General features: G+C 44.7%; 1 protein-coding gene and 2 non-coding genes across 6 annotated transcripts in view; 2 read left to right on the forward strand and 1 right to left on the reverse strand.

Moving 5' to 3' along the window:
• The window catches only part of ipo8 (importin 8), a 38,070-nt gene extending 26,434 nt beyond the window's left edge, over window positions 1–11,636 (forward strand). For 3 of the 4 annotated variants that reach the window (XM_085768694.1, XM_085768696.1, XM_085768697.1), the window contains 7 exons: window positions 801–898; window positions 1,027–1,122; window positions 2,714–2,934; window positions 4,502–4,707; window positions 6,551–6,775; window positions 9,568–9,697; window positions 10,886–11,145. In XM_085768694.1, the coding sequence (XP_085624820.1) occupies window positions 801–898; window positions 1,027–1,122; window positions 2,714–2,934; window positions 4,502–4,707; window positions 6,551–6,775; window positions 9,568–9,697; window position 10,886 (977 nt within the window). In that variant the 3' untranslated portion in view covers window positions 10,887–11,145. Of the gene's footprint in view, window positions 1–800; window positions 899–1,026; window positions 1,123–2,713; window positions 2,935–4,501; window positions 4,708–6,550; window positions 6,776–9,567; window positions 9,698–10,885 lie in introns of all 4 variants that reach the window. The other variant, XM_085768698.1, reaches the window with a different exon arrangement.
• A 3,813-nt stretch (window positions 11,637–15,449) lies between these two features.
• Window positions 15,450–15,521, forward strand: trnag-gcc (transfer RNA glycine (anticodon GCC)). Its single transcript has one exon. It is a non-coding gene; the product is annotated as a tRNA-Gly (tRNA).
• A 577-nt stretch (window positions 15,522–16,098) lies between these two features.
• On the reverse strand, window positions 16,099–16,170 carry trnae-cuc (transfer RNA glutamic acid (anticodon CUC)). Its single transcript has one exon. It is a non-coding gene; the product is annotated as a tRNA-Glu (tRNA).
• Window positions 16,171–22,837: the final 6,667 nt, after the last annotated feature.

The raw sequence follows: 22,837 nt of genomic DNA on the forward strand, positions 1-22,837 counted from the left end.
CAGTGTGTCGTTAATTTGTCTAAATACCAGCTGTTTGCAATTTTGTTCGGACGAATTCGGCGCTACTCAAGCTAGCTGTTGTGACCAACGCACTTCCGGTTACTTTCACAAAATAAAACACCTGTTGTCCTTTACATACAGAAAACCATGACGATAGAATTTGTGCTTTTACTTTGAAATAGGAAGCTAACCTACCCTCGATGTAGCTAGCTTGAACCAAAATAAACTGAAGAGTTGCTGAAGAGTTTCTCTGATGACTTTAGGTGGAGGCAGGCTAACACTACCTATACACTTCCAGCATTTGAGCTAAGCTAATTACGGGCGATACGGGCTCTCCCTTGTTACTGCACGCACAGTCGAAAGGATGGTGTCTATCTGCTTGTCATGGGCTCGGGAGTGAGGCAAGACATGAAAAAAAAGAAAATGATGGCGTATCCCTTTAAGTGCATACTGTTTATCAGAATACTCCGAAAAATAATCTCCCACATTACCTCAAAGAAAAACAACAACAACATCAACAACTAACAAAAAAACAAACAAATAAAAAACCAAGGCTACAATTTCATCATCCTTATTTGACCAGAAATGATCAATTGATCAATTGATCAATCTATTTTTGTGCAAAAAAAATGTTTTCTTTTGTCACAACGACACCTTTTTGGTAGGAGTTTGTTGTTTCCATAATAACCATAATAGTATATAATACAGTATAATAGACCATAATAATCTGCTGCAGCCTGACAGATAAAACTTTCTGTTCATGGACCTGTACAGTAAATGTTTCCATGTTTGTGTTACAGATATGATGCCTCTTTTGCACAACTACGTTACCGTGGACACAGACATGCTCTTGTCCAACCCAAAGCACTTAGAGGTCATCTACAGCATGTGCAAAAAGGTCAGACTGTGAATATCTTCACCCGCTGCTTATAGTTGCATCAAATCTGCACAGAGACTCAAAGAGTTTTCCCCGAGTGCTGCTGCTGAGCCTTGACTATGTTTTTTGACCCTCGCGCTCTGCCGTAGGTGCTGACAATAGACGCAAGTGAGGACGCGGAGTGTCACGCTGCCAAGCTATTGGAAGTCATCATCCTGCAGTGCAGAGGCAGAGGCATCGATCAGGTGAGACACAGACAGATGTTCATGTCTGTTTTCAGTCCACACACTCCACACACTCCACCTGAAAACACCTATCACACATTTACACATATCCAATGTTTCCCCACAACCGACACCTGCCATCATGTTCCGTATGCGTTGATTGAAGCTCGTCACCTGAGCACAGACGGTAGCAAGGAAGCTGCTATGTTTATTATTATTCGTTATAGCACAAGTGAAACATCGATGGGTTTTGCACGTGCGCCAGATGTGGTGAGAATCAACACTTTGAGCTGTGGTTGCTTTTCAAGGAGTTAATGTGCTAATGAGAAATGGAAACACATTTGGTGAATAAGTTCTGACAAACTTTGTGCATCGGAATCCACGTCTCCAGACAGCAGGAGACATGCAACCAGCTGACATGAAAGAATATTTTCAAGTTGCCCAATTGTGGTAAAAAAATATCCTGAAGCTCTCGGTATGTTTTTCTCTTGAAGATGGCAAAAGCGTCTGATCTTTGTTTCTTCTCCAAGACCTTTTGGTCGTTGACAAACAGCTTGTTTTAATGTTTTCAAAAAATGGGATTGGACCCATTTTCCATTTCCATTGATTTTTATCTTTGAAATAGAAGTTTGTGTTTTCTTATTGTGGATTTTCATACCATGAATCAAACACAAAAAAATCTAGTTTCCAATTCTACAAAATGCAAATGTGATTTCAGTATTTAATGTTATCTGTTGTGTCAGTCTTTTATTTACCATTGAAGTTACTAGCTATGAATATTTATTGGGTGGATTTTAAATTTAATGCAAAATAATTCTATAATTTATTCACAAAATACAAAATAGACTTAAAGGGACAACGAGGAGTTTCTATTTGGTTATAAAAAAGTATCACGTTAATGTGGATGAATCTACGCTACCCACACTTGTTAATGGGCCCATTTTCGATAAATATATTGTTTTGTCTCTGTCGTTATTTTGTTATTATTAGTGGTGGTGGAAATGCTGGTCGAGCCGACCAGCGTTTCTTTACTTTCGGTTTCATGGCGAGTCATGAGAATAACGCCGCCGAATCGCCGTTTATGGTCGGAACTACGACGGTATGCGATTGTCTTCGAACCTCTGACTTTAATTCTTGATGAATGAAAACATGAGTCTGTCTTGCGCCGGTCAAAGAATTTCACGTTGCGCGCGGAGGCTCATACATGTAGTGTGAAAACGCTTCGCTTTTCCAAAACTCCTCGTTGTCCCTTTAACTTAAAATATGAATTTATTTGCCATACAAGTTCATATTGATAAGCCTTGGAAAGACTAACCTGAGAAAGATGCTTCGCTCATTCTCATTTTGTCTTTTTCATGTCATTACAAACTCTTGAAACATGGCTAAAGCAGCAGTAATTGGAATCAGATTGTTACATCTGTAAACTGACACATTTCATAATTGTTAGATGTGTCTGTTTTTCACTTGCTGCTTGTAACTGAGCAGTGTGAATCTTAAAAAACAAAAAAAACAAACTAAACAAATACAGAACAGGAGTGTTAACGTCGCCACTGTGTTTAAAGCCAACAGATCTGAGATGAGCCTGATTTCTCTCTGTGTTTCCCTGCTGCAGTGCATCCCTCTGTTCGTGGAGGCCGTGCTGGAGCGTTTGATGAGGGGGGTGAAGTCCAGCGAGCTGAGAACCATGTGCCTGCAGGTGGCCATCGCTGCTCTCTACTACAACCCAGCCCTGCTCTTCCACACTCTGGACAACATGCACTTCCCACACAACCCACAGCCCATTACTGCTCATTTCATCAACCAGTGGATGAATGACACAGAGTTCTTCCTGGGGTGAGGAGGCGGCGCCTGTTGTTTCTAACTGGTTACAGTTGTTGGTGTGATGCACAGAGGGAGAGATCTGAGGGACAGATGCTGCAGGGCAGGTGCAAGCTGGTTTTAAAAACAGCAGTTATATTGTATTTTGGACGAGGAAATTCTGATACTTTTGAAAGCTTCATAGTTTGTCATATTCTGAGTTTGAATTAATCCTCACAGGGATGTAATAATCTCTGATGTCCATCATCAATAAACATCAACTAAGAAAGACAGACGTCCTTCAATATCAAAGTTATCCAGTGGGAGCTGCACAGTGTGTACACACTGGATAATAAAAGAACAAGGATAATATTTAGGAATTTGATAGATGATCAGTTTTATATCCATCAATCTTAAAGGGATAGTTCAACATTTTGGCACATTGGCCCATTGCCATAATCCCTATAGTTTTAGGAGTAGATTTGTTACCTTTAATTGTTGGTATTTTCAGAACAGCAGAGCAGAGCCATGAGCTGCTCAGAGCTACGCTACAGAGGCTAATGGGATTTCTTGGTTTCTCTCATCAAACTGATGCGCTTTCGTGTTGGGGGCAGTTTTTCGACAAGCAGTCTCTGCATTTGCCTTGAAAACAATGCGCATGAATTTACCTCGAAAACAACTCTGTCTCATAACGTTCCGTTATTGTCTCATAGCGTGGTGAATGTGCAGGTCACAACTTGTCCACCAGAGCGTTTTGGAGTTGTTGGATTGTGTATTTGATGAGTTTGATGAGGGAAACCAAGAAATCCCATGAGCCTCCGTAGCGTAGCTCTGAGCAGCTCACGGCTCTGCTCCACCGTTCTAAAAATAGCTTGCACTGACAATTAAAGGTAACGAACCTACTGCTATGACTATAGGGATTATGGCAATGGGCCAATTTGCCAAAATGTTGAATTATCCCTTTAAAGATCATGCTTGTGTTTCTAAATCTCAGTATTCATTGCAGGCACATACAGTCGAATCAGGTTCATGCTATGTACTTATCTCCATACAAATAAACAAATAAAATAATGACATGCTGCAGTAAGGCTGCAATCGCAGTAGACAGGTCTATTAACTGTGCTGAATTAGTCACCAGCCTTACTCATCTTGCTCCTGTTGTGCTGTGCTGGTGTAATTAGTCAGATTTACTGAACTTTCTGTCAAGTGTTCAGACATCAGGGGGAAGGACCGGATGAAAAGTTTGGGAGGAAATTCAAAGGAAAAGTCAGGGTACGGTGGGTCATTGGAAACCGATGAGGGCCTCTGAGGTCCATGCAGGTAGATCCATAGGTTGTAATTAAGTTGTAATTGCCAGCTGACCTATGGCTGCTATTTCACGCTTGATGTTTCTTAGACATTGCTGTAGATTTAGACCAATCAGGGGTCTGTCTGACCAGATCAGCAAAACGTTGAAAGTTTGTGAATTTTAAACCCCTCACGGTTTTTGAAATTGGATATAAATTGATATGTGTTATTGAAAGTGCTTTAATTTCTATATTTTGTGCAAATAGAATTATTTTTTTAATAGATTTTGGCTCTTTTTCCTCCTCCCTCTCTTCAGCCTCCATGACCGCAAGATGTGCATCATCGGCCTGAGCGTGCTGATGGAGCTGCCCAGTCGACCGGCCGTGCTGGAGGGAATCGCCGCCCAGATCGTCCCCTCCATCCTGCTGCTTTTCCTGGGCCTCAAACACCTCTACGCCTCCCGCCTCATCAACAAGCCAGACCTGCTGGCCCGCGCGGGGCCTCAGGATGAAGACCAGAATGGTGAGAACAGATCAGGAAAAAGAGAATAGAAGAGAGGAGGGAATGAGGCTGAAAGGGGGATATTTGTATAGAGCGGTGGTGGAGGATGAATGAGGATAGAAAGTGCGTTCGTGACAATAATGAAATGAGATTCTCCATTTTTGCCAACGTGGGATCCTCCGCTGCTTGAATCTTGATTCAGCCCCCAGCTCAAATTAGCTGCAGCACATTTCCTTTCTCACCCCCGTGGGCTCTGCTGTGCTTCAGCCAAGCAGAAAAGAATTAGACTCCGAAACCTCGTCTACCCGGTCTGAGCCCCACCAGCAGGCAAGACTGATAAATTGACTTAGCTCTGTGGTGACGGCTGTGGCTTTCTCCTGTGGACTGTGGTATTTAAAATGCATTGATTTCACCACATTAAAAGCTTCAGAATGGTGTTTTTCTTAATAGAAAAGATTAGACTTCCAGTCAAAGCTGGAACACGCTCTGTTTGACATGTGCTTTCAGTCATGAGGGAAGAAGGCAAGAGGCCGATGTTCTGGAGCCAGAATCCAGTGGTACAACATGATTTCCCTGTGTAACTGTTTGGTCTGTCGGGACCGTTGGGTATTTATCACTAAGTTCACAGTGAGAGCTCTTAATGTAATGCGCTAAAACAAGCTCACACACTTAAAATGTTGAATAGATTTTGACTTAGATCTGAGAAACAACTGTTTTAAATCAGTTATAAAAGCATTATCTTTACTGATTAACTAACACAGCCAGTGCAAAAGTGTCTTAAACTAGACCTATAATACATTCAGTTGTCATAGCTGTAGGTAAGATGTATTTCTAATACTTTGTCCTCTCCTTTATATCAGTGAAGGTATAATGGCTACTATTAGATGAAAAGCTGGAGCAGCAGAGGATGGATTTCATAATATAAGACTCAGATTTCTCCTAAATCCAAAGTGATGAATGTGTTTCTTGGCAGTAACTTCATCACTGGACCTCGTGCAGGAACATGATCATATTTCTACACTAAATCTTTCATACTTCCTTCTTACTGTGAAGTTTGCTTGTATGAGTGTTGTCAGTCAGATTCACCAAACCCTATTAATAACATAAATAATCACTTTGCTCTGTGCTGTCATTCACAAGCACAACACCTACTGTCCAACATCAGTAGACAAAACATCTGCATTTCCTTTTTTTTTTTTTAAATATCTTTTTATTATGAATTCCCATGGTTTACATGTTCATCCACATAAAAATTCACCATTCTCATCCATTCATCTGTAAATTACAACTGAATCACACAGCAATACATCCGTGACTCCACAAACATTAAAGAAAACAATCAACAATACAAAAGATGAAATTTATAAAATACAAAATTAAAAACTAAACCCCATAGAACAGGAATGCTGGGGTGCACATTTGTGATACTAAAAAAACACAGTAACTAAAGTGTTATAAAGGAAAAAACGGGGAAATAACATGAGACATGATATAAGACATGGCATTGGACAAACAATGGTCGAACTAATACATCTTTCCCATCTTTTCAAAAACAGACCCCGCTGTAGTCTTATGGCAAAAGAAAAAAGCATCTGCATTTCCATTGTTGACTGGGCATTAACGATTCAGAGAAAACAAGTATATGGTGAATTATCATAAATAGCCTATTATCAGGTGATAATAGTAGTTTTTGTGGTAGCTAGCTGGCAAGCTTAGCTGCTAGGAGGCTAACTGAAGCATTCCTTCATTCTGCTTTTATGTTAACATGGAAATTCAGAGAGATCAGAAATCTATTTATAACTGTAGCTGAGTAAAAGATCTTGATTTTGATATTAATGTCTGTTTTTGTTTTCTATGTTGACAGAGGAGATTCCCAGTGACGAAGATGAGGTGAACGAGAACCGAAACACCATGCAGCAGCAGAGCAGCACGCCGACGGGCCAGGGCGGCGGCGACGAGGACGACGAAGACGAGGACGACTACTGGGACGACGACGGCTTCGAGGGGACGCCCCTGGAGGAGTACAGCACGCCTCTGGACTACGACAACGGAGAGGACGAGTATCAGTTCTTCACCGCTGCCCTGCTCAGTGAGTCACCGCGCAAACACCCCACAACTGTTGAAGCAGTGAAACCATCACAAAAGCAATCAGAGACTGAGTCATTCAATAAATGACCCTTAACTTATTCACTTGAATTAAATTCATTTCTATTTTTGACTAACGTTATTTATTTATTTATTTGCACATAAAAAATAAAACAAAACATTTACTTATCTCTCTTACTAGTAAGAAAGATACGAAAAAGAAATGTGCAGTTGAGGTCTGAAACTCAAAAGGCTTATAACATGACCTCACCTTGATCTAACAAATAATTGAAGCACAGTCAAGAAATAATAATCGCATACCTTGTGCAAGGTATAGAAATAACAAAAATTTAAAAAAAGAAAGGAAAAAAAAAGAAAAATACGGGAAAGATGTTGGTAGTAAAAATAAAAGTAGTAGTAATGATAACAACACTAAATAAATAAATAAACGAAAACCGGTGAGAAAAGAAAGCGAGACAAAAGAAGAGAACTGGTACAGATGAATTGAGTTCAAGTAAACACTAAAAACGGAAAAGAAAAGAAAAACAAAAAAAACATGGGGCGCTAGGAAAGCAGTTATAACACAGAACTAAACACAATATTCTCCATTTTTTTCTAAAATGATCATGATGGTTATAAATTAAGCTTATTCAAGGCTAAATGTCAATAGGCAACTAAATAAATGAAGCATGACTAGATATATAGATTATACTGTATACTTAAAGTACACAGGGGGGTTAGATAAAGGCTGCAGAGACAGACCTGATCACTGGTTAGCAGTGACATCACCACTATAGTACTTCCTCACTTTGTAATTTATATCAAACAGACATGAGGCCCATTTTCATAAAGACATTTCTGAATAAAGGGTTAGATTGGATTACTGAATAGCTTCATCTCATTAATTTCGGTTATGTCACGGAAAGAATGTATGACAGGTCTGGCAGAGGTCTCACAGAGTGTGGGGTGGGTGGTCATACACAGAGAATAACAGATCACTGTGTGTTTAACTCATTGAGTGCCAGACCTTTTATAAAATGGTCAGTGCCATGTGCCAGCGTTTTGGGGCGTTTTGAGTAATATGTCAAGACCCAGATAATATATTGTACTATGACTCTGAAAACACCAAACAGCTCAAAGGAAAGAGGAGACTCTCTATATAACTAGGGAAAAAACCATTTGTTTGTACCTTGTTCCATTCTTGATTTATCTTAAGTTGAATAGAGCCTGGTTGCACCAAAAAGACCACTTTTTTTCTAGAAAACTGAGAAAAATGCATTTTTGTGAAAGAGAGTCTCTCAAGAAAAACAGTGATTCATCCGTTTTAATTTTGGCTTCAAAAACATGTAAGACATCTGAAAATTTCATTTCACATGTTTTTTCATTGACCCCCCCCCACAAAAAAAAAAAAGACAAAACAAAACAACAACAACTAAAATACAACAAGTACAAGCGGTTGCTGCCCCCTCAGCCTCTCCTACGTCTCCTACGTCTATGGACGTCAATGGCACTCAAGCGTTGGATTTTGATTGACGTCCATAGACGTCAATGGCACTCAATGAGTTAATTAGTGTTATTATGAATTTGTAAAATATTTTCCAGTTCTGTTCCTCCCAGAAGGTGACGAAGCGAGTTCATTTCCTGCTGTGAATTTAATATGAGATCAAACTTCAGCCTCTCTGGGTCAGAGACGTGTTGCTCCACCTCTCACAAGTGTTAATTCTTTTTTACTGAGAGAATGAGAGCAGCACATGAACATCTATGGGGCGAGTGTGCACTTTCTCCACACTCTTTATACACGTGGTAACGCAGATCCTGTCTTAAAAGTTCAACCTTTCTTCACTTTCAAGGGCATGTCTGTCCTGTTTAACGTGAAGTCGTTTAGGTGAAGTTAGATTGGGTGAAGTTCAGTGACGGCTGGTATCAATGGGCTAGTGGGGCTAAGCCCTCCCTGCATTACACAACAAAAGATGAGAAAAAAATATTTTCTAAATAATATACAAAAGATTGTTATAAGTCTTAGTGAAATCCGAAGTGGAAACAATCTCAAATCACCACCAGCCGCCACTGGTGAAGTTACAGCCTTTGTGTTAAAGGTATATTTATCCCATCTAGTGGTGCGGTTGTAGATCGCAAGCAACTCAGTCGTATTTTTCATGCTGCATTCACGTGCAATCGGTTAGATGGCAGACGGACAACAGCCACTGCAGGTAACGGCATAAACAAGCCTCTATGTAAACAAGTGGTCCGTCAGCACGAGGCTAAACAATACACGTGACAATATGTTGTCATGGCGATGTCGTATTGTTTACCTGACCCATGTTTTGCCGGCTTTCTCTGGACTTCTGTGACTAAAATGACATCTGGTTTGTTACCGACGGCCGTCTGCCCGACAGCACCTGAATGCAGCATCAGTGTAACGCTCCATTCCTCCTCACTGCGTTACCGCGGTGACTTTTCACAGACGCCACCTCCACCTGAGCCGACAGCTCCGGTGTCTCCGCTGAGTTTCCGTGGTTTCCTACCATCACGCTGCCACTGAACGTAAAAACATGGAGACACCACATGGCAGCAGCACCGAGCTTACCCGCTCCATGTTGATATGAATGATATGAACGGCTAATTCAGAGCTGAAAGGAACACTTCAGTTTGTTGATGGGGGGGATTACTGATTAATGAAAAACATACTTTTGAATGAAATAATCGATTTTCGTGAATAGATAACAGGAGATGTTGCACCATGTACCTTTAATGAGAGTCCTCCCAACTAACGTTATACGTGTGTTTGTGTTGTAGGGGTCCAGAACACTGATGCAGCCTGGTACCAGAGTCTGACGGCTCCGCTCAGTGACGACCAGAAGAAGCAGCTGCAGGAGATCTACAGCATCTCGCAACAGAGGAGAAGCACTGCAGCCAAGGGCCAGTGGTAAGAGAGACAGAGTGAGAAAGATAAAGAGACAGGAACAGAGCAGCGTCTAGATCAGTGAGATGTTTCTTAACACATTTTAGCACAGGGTAAAGATTTCCAACTTTCTGATACAACACATCAAGACCTGTGGACTTCAGTCTATGGAGACCTGGAAGGGACACGTAGGAAGATTTTTCTTGATACCGAGAGATGGAGAAACATTTTGCTTTTCTCGCCCATGCAGCAACACCATCCACATCCTTCAAAATAAAAGCATTATCTTTGCAGGACAATTCAATTCTAAGTCTGTAGCCCCAAGTGATAAATATAAGAATTTCTCTCTCTACCTTCACCAGTATACATCACCCTTTCTATAAGAGATGCACCGATCTGATACCTGCATCGGATATCGGCTCCGATATTGACGGATATCGGATGAATGAGGCCGATCCAGCATTCTGATCCAGTCATTTCTTTTTTATTAATATCATACACAGCAATACAGTTACAGCGATCTAAGTGTTATTGATTTCTTTTTGCTGCTAATGTACACTTTGTTATTAGTTAATAAATAATATTAAGTACATTTATATCTGTGTTAATTTGTTACCTTTTTTAACAAGGCTAAATGTTTATGTCAAGCCTGATGCCTTCACTCACATGGCAACGTATACAGTTCATTCATTCATTCAACAGTAGTATCGGATCGGTATTGGGTATCGGCCGATACGCTCAGCCCAGGTATCGTATCGGATTGGATCGGAAAAAACTGGATTGGTGCATCTCTACTTTATATTAAGACCCTCAGTTTGGACAAGAAAAGACAGGCAATTTTCTTCAGTACAAATTATGTTCCTCTGCTTCCAATATTCTTGCTAAGCTAGGCTAACCATGTGCTGAATCCAACTCTGCACTTAACACTCAGGCATGAGAGTGTCATTGATTTTCTCAGCACAATATTATACTGGTGTCCCAGAAATGTTGAACTGCTTCCTTTGATATGTTTCACCTATATCCATTTTTGTATTCACAATTCTTGCTGCATTTAAGATCTCGTTAAACTGCTAAACTGTTTTTTGAGATCTCACTCTGTCTTTTGGCCCTTCTGAGCCCCTGTAATAGACATATGAGAACCACTAAGAGAAGCCTTTAAAACACACGGTGTCGTTCAGTGTTAAGTCAAAATGAATGTTATTGTGTTTTCAGAGCGACCGAGGAGACGGATGAACTACAGAGTTGGAGGAGGGGGACAAAGAAGAGAGCAGCTGGTCTGACCTGACCTGAAGTGAATTTCAGTCAATTCGAAATGAAATCAGTCCAGGTCAGACCATATCTTAATGGATCCCATCAAAACCAGGTCCCAGGGTGCCATTAGAAGAACTGGTTGGAGCAGCAGGGGCTGAATTGGCATAACAGCATCAGTTTGGGACCTAGTGCACTGTATAGATCCACAGCCCCTACTGGAATATTACTATCACCAGGAAAAGGACTGCTGGCCTGTGTGTGTGTGTGTGTGTGTGTGTGTGTGTGTGTGCGTGTGTGTGTGCGTGCGTGCGTGCGTGTGTGCGTGTGTGTGTGTGTGTGTGCGTGTGCGAGAGAGAGAAACTGTAAAAAATAGAAACACATCAAAGTGTGTGTTTGTACGTACTGTAAGCGCTTGTTTTCATCTCTCTATAGCTGAACACTTTTTATCATCTCATGAGGTGAGGGCCGATACAAAGCAAGAAGAGCCCGATTTCTGTCAGGGTGCCTTGTACAAAGACTGCAGATGGACGAGAAGATCGAGGTCATAGACTAGTGGCCTTCAACTATGACGTCACACATATTAAATGTAAAAGGGGGGAGGGGGATCTTGGGAGAAGCAGTTTTTTGTCTTTCCGTTTGTCCCCGGCTTTTGTTTTTGTAACGGTTTTCAGAACTAATTTAAGAAAATCATAAAAGTTCATGTAACATTTTCTGGACTTGTTCTCCTTCTTTCACACTTTTTTACCTTTACTGGACAACATAATGCAAGGCTGAGACTCATGGGATTGTCACTATTTTCAACTGTTCCAAATTGTAATTTTAAGTTGATGTCTCTGTGTGAAAAGAAACGCCCTAACCCTTTCAATCACGTTGCTGTATGTTGTGTTTGTTTTACATGCACACATCTGCGTTTATGTGATTGATGCCAAAATGGGGGTATGATGTCATGATTGACAACTGTCATTACGGGAGACTTAGAATAGAATAGAATAGAATAGAATAGAATAGAATAGAATAAGCTTTAATGTCCCACTGGGGAAATTTGTTGTGGACTCAGTGCATGGTAAAAAGCTGCCTTAATATACATAAAATACTTAGTGATTGACTGCAGCTCCCGTAGCTCCCGTCACAGTTATACTTTAAAATGTTTGCTAAATTTACAAGAATACAAGAACAACATCATAATATAGTCTCTGATGGTGCAATGTTCAAAAGTAGTTTCCCCCTGATGGCACATTTGGCTATTTTTTGTTTCCTATATTTTTACTTATTCAAAAACAGAGGTCAAATAGGGCATACATAGTTCAATATTCAAAACACGACCCCCTAAGAAAAAAACATATAAATCCCACAAAGTGATACCCCGAACAACCATTCCCCCCCTCACCACCCCTCAGCCAATCCGACCCCAAGCGCTAAAAGACAGATCCAAAATGTCAGGAGGCTCGCTCCTTTTCCAGGAAGGAAAGCAGTGGTCGCCAGATCCTTTCAAATTGTTCAGTTCTGTCTTTTCTAGAGTATCTGATCCTTTCCAGATGAAGGGTGTCTGTCAGCTCCGTCAGCCAACTTTTCAGTGTGGGCACCTCTTTCCCTTTCCACATTTGGTTATTTTTTAAACACATGAACACAGTTGCTGCCTAATCTCACCCAAATAGTTATTTCAGATAAAACTAATTGATTAGTTGTCCATGATCAAAACTCCAGTCTTTGCTTTGTCAAAGTAGGTTTGTGCCTGGACTGTACCAAATCTTAAACATTGATGACACGTCAGGAAACAATTCTTATTTTGATATTGGTCACAGATTCAGGATTTTCATATCAATTTTCGCTTGAACTTCTATTAACATAAAGAAATAATGTATTGCCTGCACTGGAGACATGAAAGTATTTTATTTGTAGTATGGTGACAAACAACAACTGTTGCATGAAGATGGTGCAGTGAAGATTTTAGTGCAGATTGAAGCCCAAAAATGTGGTATGATTTGTTCTCTTTCAGCCCTCTTTGGGGAGATGTGTGTGACAACAAAGATCACCCACTCACTCTATCCTTGGGCAGAGGGATGTGGGTTGTTAACTGAGGGTTTCTTCACTGGTGTTTATACTAATTTTCTCTTTGTGGCTCTTTGGTCATAAAGCACTATGGGAAATTGATTCTGCACGGGTGGGATCTATTCGGCCATCGTGGGTATTCCTCTTCTGCCTCCCCATCTCTGTCTCTCTTTGCAAACTTGGCAAACATTTGTTCTGCATGCGAATGACACTGGCTTGTGGTACATGGGTTTTTTTTGGCTGACATATCTAGGTCAAACTAAGATGATGTTGCAGCAGTTGGAGATGTTATCAAGAGGAGAGTTGCAGAGGGGTAAGTAAAGTCCAATGAAAAATGAGCACATCTAATGAAAAGTCTTTAGTTGTGTAAACTGAAAAGATTATCAGACCCACTTCCTCTCTCTTCACACATTGGTTTGAGTGATTGACATGGATCCTGATTATTGATTTACTGACTATTTCGTCATAATGTATTAACTCACATGGTTTCAACCACTTGAAGGCCTTGCATTGCCCAAGAACCAAACTAAAGGTAACTGCTTCATGCTCTCGATTGCACAAGCAGTGCCTTGACTACAATGGTGCAATGTCCAACACCAGACCATGTTTAGCATGACTGCAATCAAAGAACACTGACAAAGTCAAGGGTGTTGATTATACACACCATCTGCCCCAGAGATGAAACCTGACAGACTGACAAATTTTCTGCTTAATAAACTCCCTGATGGTCTAGTGGCCAGGATTCAGCGCTCTCACTACCGCGGCCCGGGTTCGTTTCCCGGTCAGGGAATCTGACTTTAGCCCCTTGCCACACGAGTGAGATCCCAGCAACTGTTTCTCTTTCGAGCTGATTGAAAACCAAAGCGTAATGGGTTCAAGTCTCCCAAATAGGGTTGATGCAGAACTCTAAATACAAGATACCATCATAAGGAAGCCTAGCGTTTGTGACAACCACCCACAGAGCTTGCATTGGCCGGGAATCCAACCCAGGTCAACTGCTTGGGAAGCAGCTATGGTAACCACTATACCACCAATGCTTGTTTTTTTTCCTTTGGTGAGTCATTACCCTAACGACTGGTTAGAGAGATGTCCCCAGCCAAGGTGTGACTTGGGGTTAAATCATTGACGAGTGAGAACCTCACGTTTCAGGAATTTAAGCGTCAGAACTTGCCAAAAATCAACCCTGATTGCTGTTGAATTTTCTGTGTAGTAATGCTCTAGCATGTCACATCTCCCTGATGGTCTAGTGGCTAGGATTCGGCGCTCTCACCGTCGCGGCCGGGGTTCGATTCCCGGTCAGGGAATCTGGCTTTAGCCAAGTGATGTCCCATCCTGTGACCTCTGTTCCTCCTCCATCGTCAACACTGTAATTGTAAAAAGCTGAATCCTCTAAACAGCTCCATTCAAGGCTATACACAGTAGCTGACAGCACAAATCATCCACAGTAGGGGATCAGGTGATGCTGGACCTGGTCTATGTCAAAGAGCCAGGCAGGATTTTGTGCCAACCCCTCCCCAGAGTTTGCATTAGCTGGGAATTGAACCAAAGTTAACTCCTTCATGTTTCATAAATTTACTACAGCGCAACCCTGAATGCTGCTACACTTTCTGTTTCATCATGCTCTAGCTAGCACGTCACATCTCCCTGATGGTCTAGTGGCTAGGATTCGGCGCTCTCACCGTTGCGGCCCGGATTCGATTCCTGGTCAGGGAATCTGACTTTAGCCCCTTGCCACACGAGTGAGATCTCAGCACCATCCTGTGACCTCTGTTCCTCCTCCATCGTCAAACTGTAATTTTAAAAAACAGAATCCTCTAAACAGCCCCATTCAAGGTGGTGAGAGCACCGAATCCTAGCCACTAGACCATCAGGGAGATGTGACGTGCTAGAGAATGAAGAAACAGAAAGTTTAACAGCATTCAGGGTTGCGCTGTAGTAAAGTTATGAAGCATGAAGGAGTTAACTTTGGTTCAATTCCCAGCTAATGCAAACTCTGGGGAGGGGTTGGCACAAAATCTTGACTGGCTCTTTGACCTAGACCAGGTCCAGCCTCACTTGATCCCCTACTGTGGATGTTGTGTGCTGTCAGCTACTGTGTATAGCCTTGAATGGTGCTGTTTAGAGGATTCTGCTTTTTACAATTACAGTGTTGACGATGGAGGAGGAACAGAGGTCACATCACTTGTGTTGCACTGGGCTAAAGCCAGATTCCCTGACCGGGAATCGAATCCTAGCCACTAGACCATCAGGGAAATGTGACGTGCTTTAGCATAACTACACAGAAAATTCAACAGCAATCAGGGTTGATTTTTGGCAAGTTATGACGCTGAAATTGCTGAAGCGTGAGGTTCTCAGTCGTCAATGATTTAACCCCAATTCACACCTTGGCTGGGGACATCTCTCTAACCAGTCGTTAGGGTAACGACTCACCAAAAGAAAGTCAGCAAATCAATAATCAGATTCCCCTGGAAAACAGGCGTTGGTGGTATAGTGGTAAGCATAGCTGCTTGCCAAGCAGTTGACCCGGGTTCGATTCCTGGCCAATGCAAGCTCTGTGGGTGGTTGTCACAAACTCTAGGCTTCCTTATGATGGTATCTTGTATTTAGAGTTCTGTGTCAACCCTATTGGGGAGACTTGAACCCATTACGCTTTGGTTTTCAATCAGCTCGAAAGAGGCGAAAGAGAAACAGTTGCTGGGATCTCACTCGTGTGGCAAGGGGCTAAAGTCAGATTCCCTGACCGGGAATCGAACCCGGGCCGCGGCGGTGAGAGCGCCGAATCCTAGCCACTAGAGATGTGACGTGCTAGAGCATGATGAAACAAAGTGTAGCAGCATTCAGGGTTGCGCTGTAGTAAAGTTATGAAACATGAAGGAGTTAACTTTGGTTCAATTCCCAGCTAATGCAAACTCTGGGGAGGGGTTGGCACAAAATCTTTCCTGGCTCTTTGACATAGACCAGGCCCAGCATCACCTGATCCCCTACTGTGGATGATGTGTGCTGTCAGCTACTGTGTATAGCCTTGAATGGAGCTGTTTAGAGGATTCAGCTTTTTACAATTACAGTGTTGACGATGGAGGAGGAACAGAGGTCACAGGATGGGACACCACTTGGCTAAAGCCAAATTCCCTGACCGGGAATCGAACCCGGGCCGCGGCGGTGAGAGCGCCGAATCCTAGCCACTAGACCATCAGGGAGATGTGACGTGGTAGAGCATGATGAAACAAAGTGTAGCAGCATTCAGGGTTGCGCTGTAGTAAAGTTATTGTGGCAATGCTACAAGGAGAAATTAAGTTTACTTCCTTACTGAACCCAACAACGCCACCTGGGGGAATTTCGCCCCCAGGAAATTTAGGTAAGATACTAATTTCTATTACCCCAAAGGACACACAGGTTTAAGAGACACAGCGTGCAGACGTGATTCCAGAAAAGATTACAATTTATTGACAATATTCTTTAAAAAAAATATACAATTCGAATTGCTATAAAATCAATCAGGAATATTGCACAAGTTAACCAGGGCCACTTGAAGCATATTACGTGTCAATTAAAGTGCTAGGTGCAGGGCTGAGGGCTCACTGGCATGGAGGACTGCTGATAAGGGGGGAGGGAAGGGGCCCTTATGTTAACACCACACATGAAAAACACACACACACAGGTCACACCAAAGTGCACTACTGTACAGGGGAGTGAAGGGGACCGCCACCACCGGGATCAGTCAGTCTCCTGCCTCTGTGGCACCAGCAGCTCCTGCCCAAGAGAGAAGAGACAACGGTTAAAGGCTTCAATTACTAGGCCCAAATACATACACCAAAATATTTTCTTTTTATCACACACACACACACACACTCACACTCTCGAACCCTCTGAATATATAAGCAAAACAAAAAAAAAAGAAACAAAATACCAAACTAACTACGCCCAGGGGCACAGCGCAGTTGCAGCTTTAACAGGGTTCAGGTGCTAGGCAAAAGGCCTGCACCTCACACTCATACCCAAAACAAATAACCAAAATAAAAATTATTAAATACTAAACTAATAAGAGCTTGTAAAGAAAAGAAACAAAAGAAACTCAGACAGAACAGCAGTAGGGACCCTGGCAGTGTAGAGGCCCGCTTCGTTAGGGACGTGGATGCTTCAGGGCTCCGGCACAAGGGGGAGGTGCACTACAACACGGCAGCTTCGCTGTAGACAACAGGTCAGAGGCGGCAAAGTCATATTTAAGAACAGCTAGAGAAGGCACATTACATTAAAGCACAAAACAATGAGACAGCCTACCGTAGAAATTGACCACCACGCACGCAAAGCATACGCGCCCGCTTCCAGACCACACTCCCACTTCCGACGTAGTCGGGCCACACTGCTGCAAAGCCAAGGATAGTCAGCCATGTTGCTACATAACACCGATGCGCAGTACAATGAGATCGAGAGACCTACCTGACAACGTAGAGCGGAGGCACAACCAGCAGCAAAAGGAGCAGACACTGTGTGGCCGTGTGAACCGCCACACTCACGCACACACACAAAAGCCCCCAGGACCAAACTCCTTCCTCACGCTCCAGCCAGACGACCAGCCGACTCTGCTACAAGCAGAGAGTGCAATAAACACCATGCCAAGCCACAGATGCAGAGCAATAAACTACTGGTAGGAAAACTTACCGGAGAACATGAAAAGTATTGGATTAGCCTGTTGCACCTCACCGCCACACAACACTGCCGCCGTCACGCCAGATGAAGCTGCACTGACGAGGCTACTGAGACGAGGCAGGAGGACACGCACCTGGACCAGGTGAGCCTCGTCACATATAATTTTCGGTGCGCCGCCCCTTAATCAAGGGGGAGATTGATCCCAGACGGTGACACAGTGGGCAGGAAAAGAAAGTGGAATTCCACCCTAAAGCACTACACCCAAAATGAAAGTGGAATTCCACCCTAAAGCACTACACCCAAAATATAAAAACAAACAATGAGTGGGCCACTCTGCCACATCTACCCCCAGCTTTTGCATCGCCGTCCCGGCGATGAACCTAAAGCAAACTTGAAGTTAGCACCATGGCCGGTGGGGAACATACTGGACATTAGACACTGCCCTTGGGTCAACTGTTCCTTCATCAACATGACCAACAGCCCGTGGAAGACGATGGACGTTAGAATGCTGGCCCGCAGTGGCTCGACCTGTTCTGCGAAGGACGGGCTGACTAATACTGGCGGGATCAACCAGGGGTGGAGAAGGAACTGGGATTCCAGACTGTCCCTGCGCCAGAGGTGTCTCGGAGGCAGGCAGGTCCCTCCATGGAGGTGCAGCACCAGACTCTATGGACCTCGGGTTTCTGACCGCATCGGCAGCAGATGGTAACGGGGTTTCAGTGACCAACACCCATAGGTCATCCTCAGTCGACAAGTTATCCTCTGGCACCACTGGCAATGACGAAGGAACTGGGGGGGGGGACAACCTTATCACGCCCCACTTGGGCCTTTAGCATGTTACGGTGCACCCTTTTCACTCTCTCCCGGTCATCTACGGGTGCAATGGCGTACACCGCACCCTCACCACGGGGCACCTCCAGAACCTGATAGACCACCGGACTCCAAATGTCATGGATTTTATGACGTCCCCTAGCACTGTGGTCTCGCATGTAGACAAGCTGCCCCACACCCAAAGGCTCATCACGAACCCGCTGATCGTACCGCTCCTTGCGACGACCAGCCGCTGCCAACAGCCGATCATGTGCCCCCTCAAAAGCTACCCTAAGTCTTACCTGATGTTCAGCCACCCAATCTTGTACCCTTCCCGGTACAGGGTCCTGGACTCGACCCAGCAGGAAATCCACAGGAAGGCCAGGTTCACGTCCGAACATAAGAAAGAACGGAGACTCTCCTGTGACCTGGTGAGGCGTGGTGTTATAACAGAAAAGGACCTGCGGGAGACAGGAGGCCCAGTTCTGTTTTCGTGAGACAGGTAGGGTACGCAGGAGGTTGTGTAGAGTTCGGTTGAACCTCTCACACTGTCCGTTTCCTGCAGGGTGGTATGGGGTGGTGCGGGACTTTTCCACCCCATACAGAGAGCAGAGCTGTTGAATCAAAGTACTCTCAAAACTGCGACCTTGGTCGGAGTGAATGCGGTTAGGTACCCCAAATTTAAAGAACCATTCATTAAGCAAGACCTGGGCCACAGTGGGTGCACGCTGGTCCCGAGTTGGGACAGCCACAGTGTATTTACTAAATACATCTGTCATTATAAGAACATTCTCCAACCCAGTGTGGGAAGGCTCCAGGACTGTAAAGTCAATGGCAACGATTTGGTTTGGCCGGGAGGCCAGCAAATGTCCCATAAAGCTGTGTGCAACTGGCCCGGAGTCTTTTGCGACCTGACAACGCTCACATTCCTGTACCCACTGCTTTATGTCTGAGCACATCCCTGGCCAATAACATCGCTCTCGTACCAGCTCCGTCGTCCGGTCAATACCCTGGTGGCCGTGTGCTTGATGAAGCAGCCTCAGCGTCTCCTGCTTCAATCGAGCTGGCAAGACCAGCTGGAGAGTCTCTTCACCACCATCTGAGCGAAAAACTCTGCGATAAAGGATGCCATCCCTCTCCACCAAACGATCCCATTGTCGCAAGAGTGCCAAAGCTGGTTTAGACAAATTCCGCTTTTCTCTTAAAGTCGGTTGAACCTGCTGCTTCCAAAAGACCAAGACCTCCTGTAGGAGGGGATCGGATTGCTGTAGCAAGTGAATATCTGAAGGGGTATGTGATGGAAGGGCAGATATCACGGACTGAGTTACTGGGGTCACTGCAACTGGTTGGGCAGCTTGCTGAAGTGCAGCTGGAACGGCTGTACCTGGTAGGGCCTGCTCAACAGCGGTGGGACCTGAGATGTACTGCCGGGAAAGTGCGTCAGCATTTCCATTGCTCCGGCCTGATCGATATTTGATCTCGAAATTGAAGGCAGCCAGTTGCGCAGCCCACCGATGCTCAGTGGCTCCCAGTTTAGCAGATTGAAGATGGCTTAACGGGTTATTATCAGTGAAGATGATACATTGGTGCCCCAACAGATATTCACGAAACTTTTCTGTCATCGCCCACTTGAGGGCAAGGAATTCCAGTTTCATAGAACTGTAGTTGGTCATGTTTCGTTCGGTTGGTCGGAGGCCTCGACTGGCATAGGCTATTGGCCTAACCTTCCCCTCAAGCTCTTGGGACAAGACGGCTCCTAGGCCACCATGGCTCGCATCAGTCTCCAGAATGAAGGGGCGGGAAAAATCTGCGTATGCCAGAACTGGGGCTGAGACTAACTTTGTCTTCAAAGCCTCAAAGCTCTCTTCACACTGGGGTGTCCATGACGGACCAAGATCTTGTTTATGGCGTCGTTTGCCCTGTGTCCCAGCTACTTCAGCTACCAGCTTATGGAGAGGGGCTGCAACCTTCGCAAATCCCTCTACAAAGTGCCTATAATAACTTGCAAATCCTAAAAATGAACGCAGCTCTGTAGCATGGCGGGGGCGTTGCCACTTGGCAACCGCCTCAATTTTTGCTGGGTCGGTGGAAACACCTTCCCCTGAAATGATATGCCCAAGATAGCTGACCTCTTTCTGAAAGAAAGCGCATTTTCCGAGTTTGACCTTTAAGCCTTCATGTTGTAGACGATTCAACACAAGTTCCAAGCGTTGCAGATGCTGGGTGATGGAAGAAGAAAACACAACAATGTCGTCAAGATATAAAAGAAGAGACTGACACTGCTGGTCCCCAAACATTCTTTGCATCAGCCGTTGGAACGTGCTTGGGGCATTGCACAGCCCAAATGGCATTCGATTCCACTCGAAGAGGCCAAAGGGTGTGCAAAAAGCTGTCTTGGGCTTGTCCTGCTCCATCACGGGAACTTGATTATACCCGCTGGCCAAATCTAAGGTCGAAAACCAACACGCACCGGAGAGGGCATCCAAACTCTCCTCTATACGAGGGAGGGGAAAAGCATCTTTTCTCGTCTTACTGTTAAGGAGGCGATAGTCCACACACATGCGCAAACTGCCATCTTTTTTTCTAACCAAGACAATTGGGGAGGCGTAGGGGCTACTGCTCTCCCTGATGACTTTGGCCTCCAAAAGCTGATTAATGTGGGCCTTGGCTTCCTCATACTCCGAGGGGGGAATGCGCCTGTATCTCTGTCGCACAGGGACGTTGTCAAGCACTGGTATGTCGTGAGAAATGAGCTTGGTACAACCAAGGTCACCGTCATGTGCCGAAAAGACCGAGCTATACCTGCGCAGAAGAGATCGCACCTCGGATTGGTGCTCAGGCGCTAAAGCGGACAAGTCTACTTCCTCTACTCCACTCTGTACAGGGACCTCAGCCGTACAAGAAGAAACTGTAGCTGTGGTTGACCTCACCTCTGTAACCCCAGTGGGTAAACTCACCACTTGGGCACGGCTGAGGGTACCCAGACGGATGCGTGGGTAGAGGAGGACGTCAGCCGTACCCACGTTGACTACAGGGACGTAAGCAGTACCACGGACAACTTGAATAAGGCAGGGGGAAGCAAGGAGTCCCGCTGGAAGCCCAGATGCCAGGGGTTCAAAAAGTACGACAGAGCTAGAAGGTTGTTCAGGACATGTGCTTGCAATAAACTGCGTAACCCCACCGGGTATACGCACTGGCGTTGGGCCGCGGACCTTGACAGTCCCAAAGAGATCCCTTGACGGGAGAGTGGTTGATTGGTGGCACTGTTGTAAGGCCTCAAGAACTAAATCAGGAGCTTGATTCACGGCAGGCAGACTAAACAACCCTGCACCGTGTGAACCAAAAAGCTCCTGGTAACATCGTTGGATGATATTCATCCCCAAGATCCCAGGGACAGAAGACGATGCACCAGGGGGGTCTCGTACCACCAGTACCCCACATCCATGAAATACCTTGCCACACAGTGACACGTCCAGCTCAAGATAGCCAATGTACGGGATTGCTAAGCCGTTAGCCGCTCGAAGTTGGAGCCAATGACAAGACTGGAGGCGATTGTGACCCCATGGGGCAAAATGCTCCAAAAAGAAGCTCTCTGTTATGGTGGACACCATGGACCCAGTGTCCAGCAAGCATGGGACCGTAACACCACTCATCAAAAGATCCAAATGAGGACACGATGACATTAATTTACCCACGGTCCCTTCCCTTGAGCCCGTCGACTCCCCACCTGAGCTGTGGCTCTGCAACTCAGTGGGTTTCAGTTTTCCGACTGGGAAGCAGAAGGAGCCTGTCTGGTTTCATGGGTGGTTCGGCCGAAGGCAGAACTAGCACGGGCCTGAGGAGGAGCTTGCCGGCCATGACACTCTCTTGCAAAGTGGCCTGGTTGATGGCATCTACGACAGATCAATGGACCAGCATGATTATGGCGAGGTGGCAAGGAAGTGGTGTGCAAAGAGGCCACAGTCTGAGTGAGCTGATTAAGTTGTTCCTGCTGTCGCTTTAAAAGTTCTTTCAACTCACATAGGTCGGAGTTCTGTGGAATGGCCGAAGGTGGACAGGGACTACTTTGGACTCCATACTGCAGACCATACATGGCCGGGAGAGAATGACTGCGCTCTCTAGCGCCCCCTAGGAATCCCTCCCTTTCCCAGCGGAGAGCTTCCGCACGTACCTCTATCAAAGTGGCCTGAGGCTGACGCCGGACCAGCTGTTTCAACTCCCGACGAAGGGCGCCATCGAGAACATGCTCCACAAAGTGGTCTCGAAGCAGAACGGTAGAGTTAAGAAGACCATCAGGCGCCTGCTGCTTTACCCGCTCCATAAGGGCCATCAGAGCCAAGGAAAACTCTTGCAAGGTCTCTCCCTCTTGCTGCGTCCTGGCGAAAAAGGCTTGCTGCAAAGCTATAT

The sequence above is a fragment of the Trachurus japonicus genome, chromosome 23 (assembly GCF_045865225.1).
Source record: "Trachurus japonicus isolate A0001 chromosome 23, Traja_1.0".
Lineage (NCBI taxonomy): Eukaryota > Metazoa > Chordata > Actinopteri > Carangiformes > Carangidae > Trachurus > Trachurus japonicus.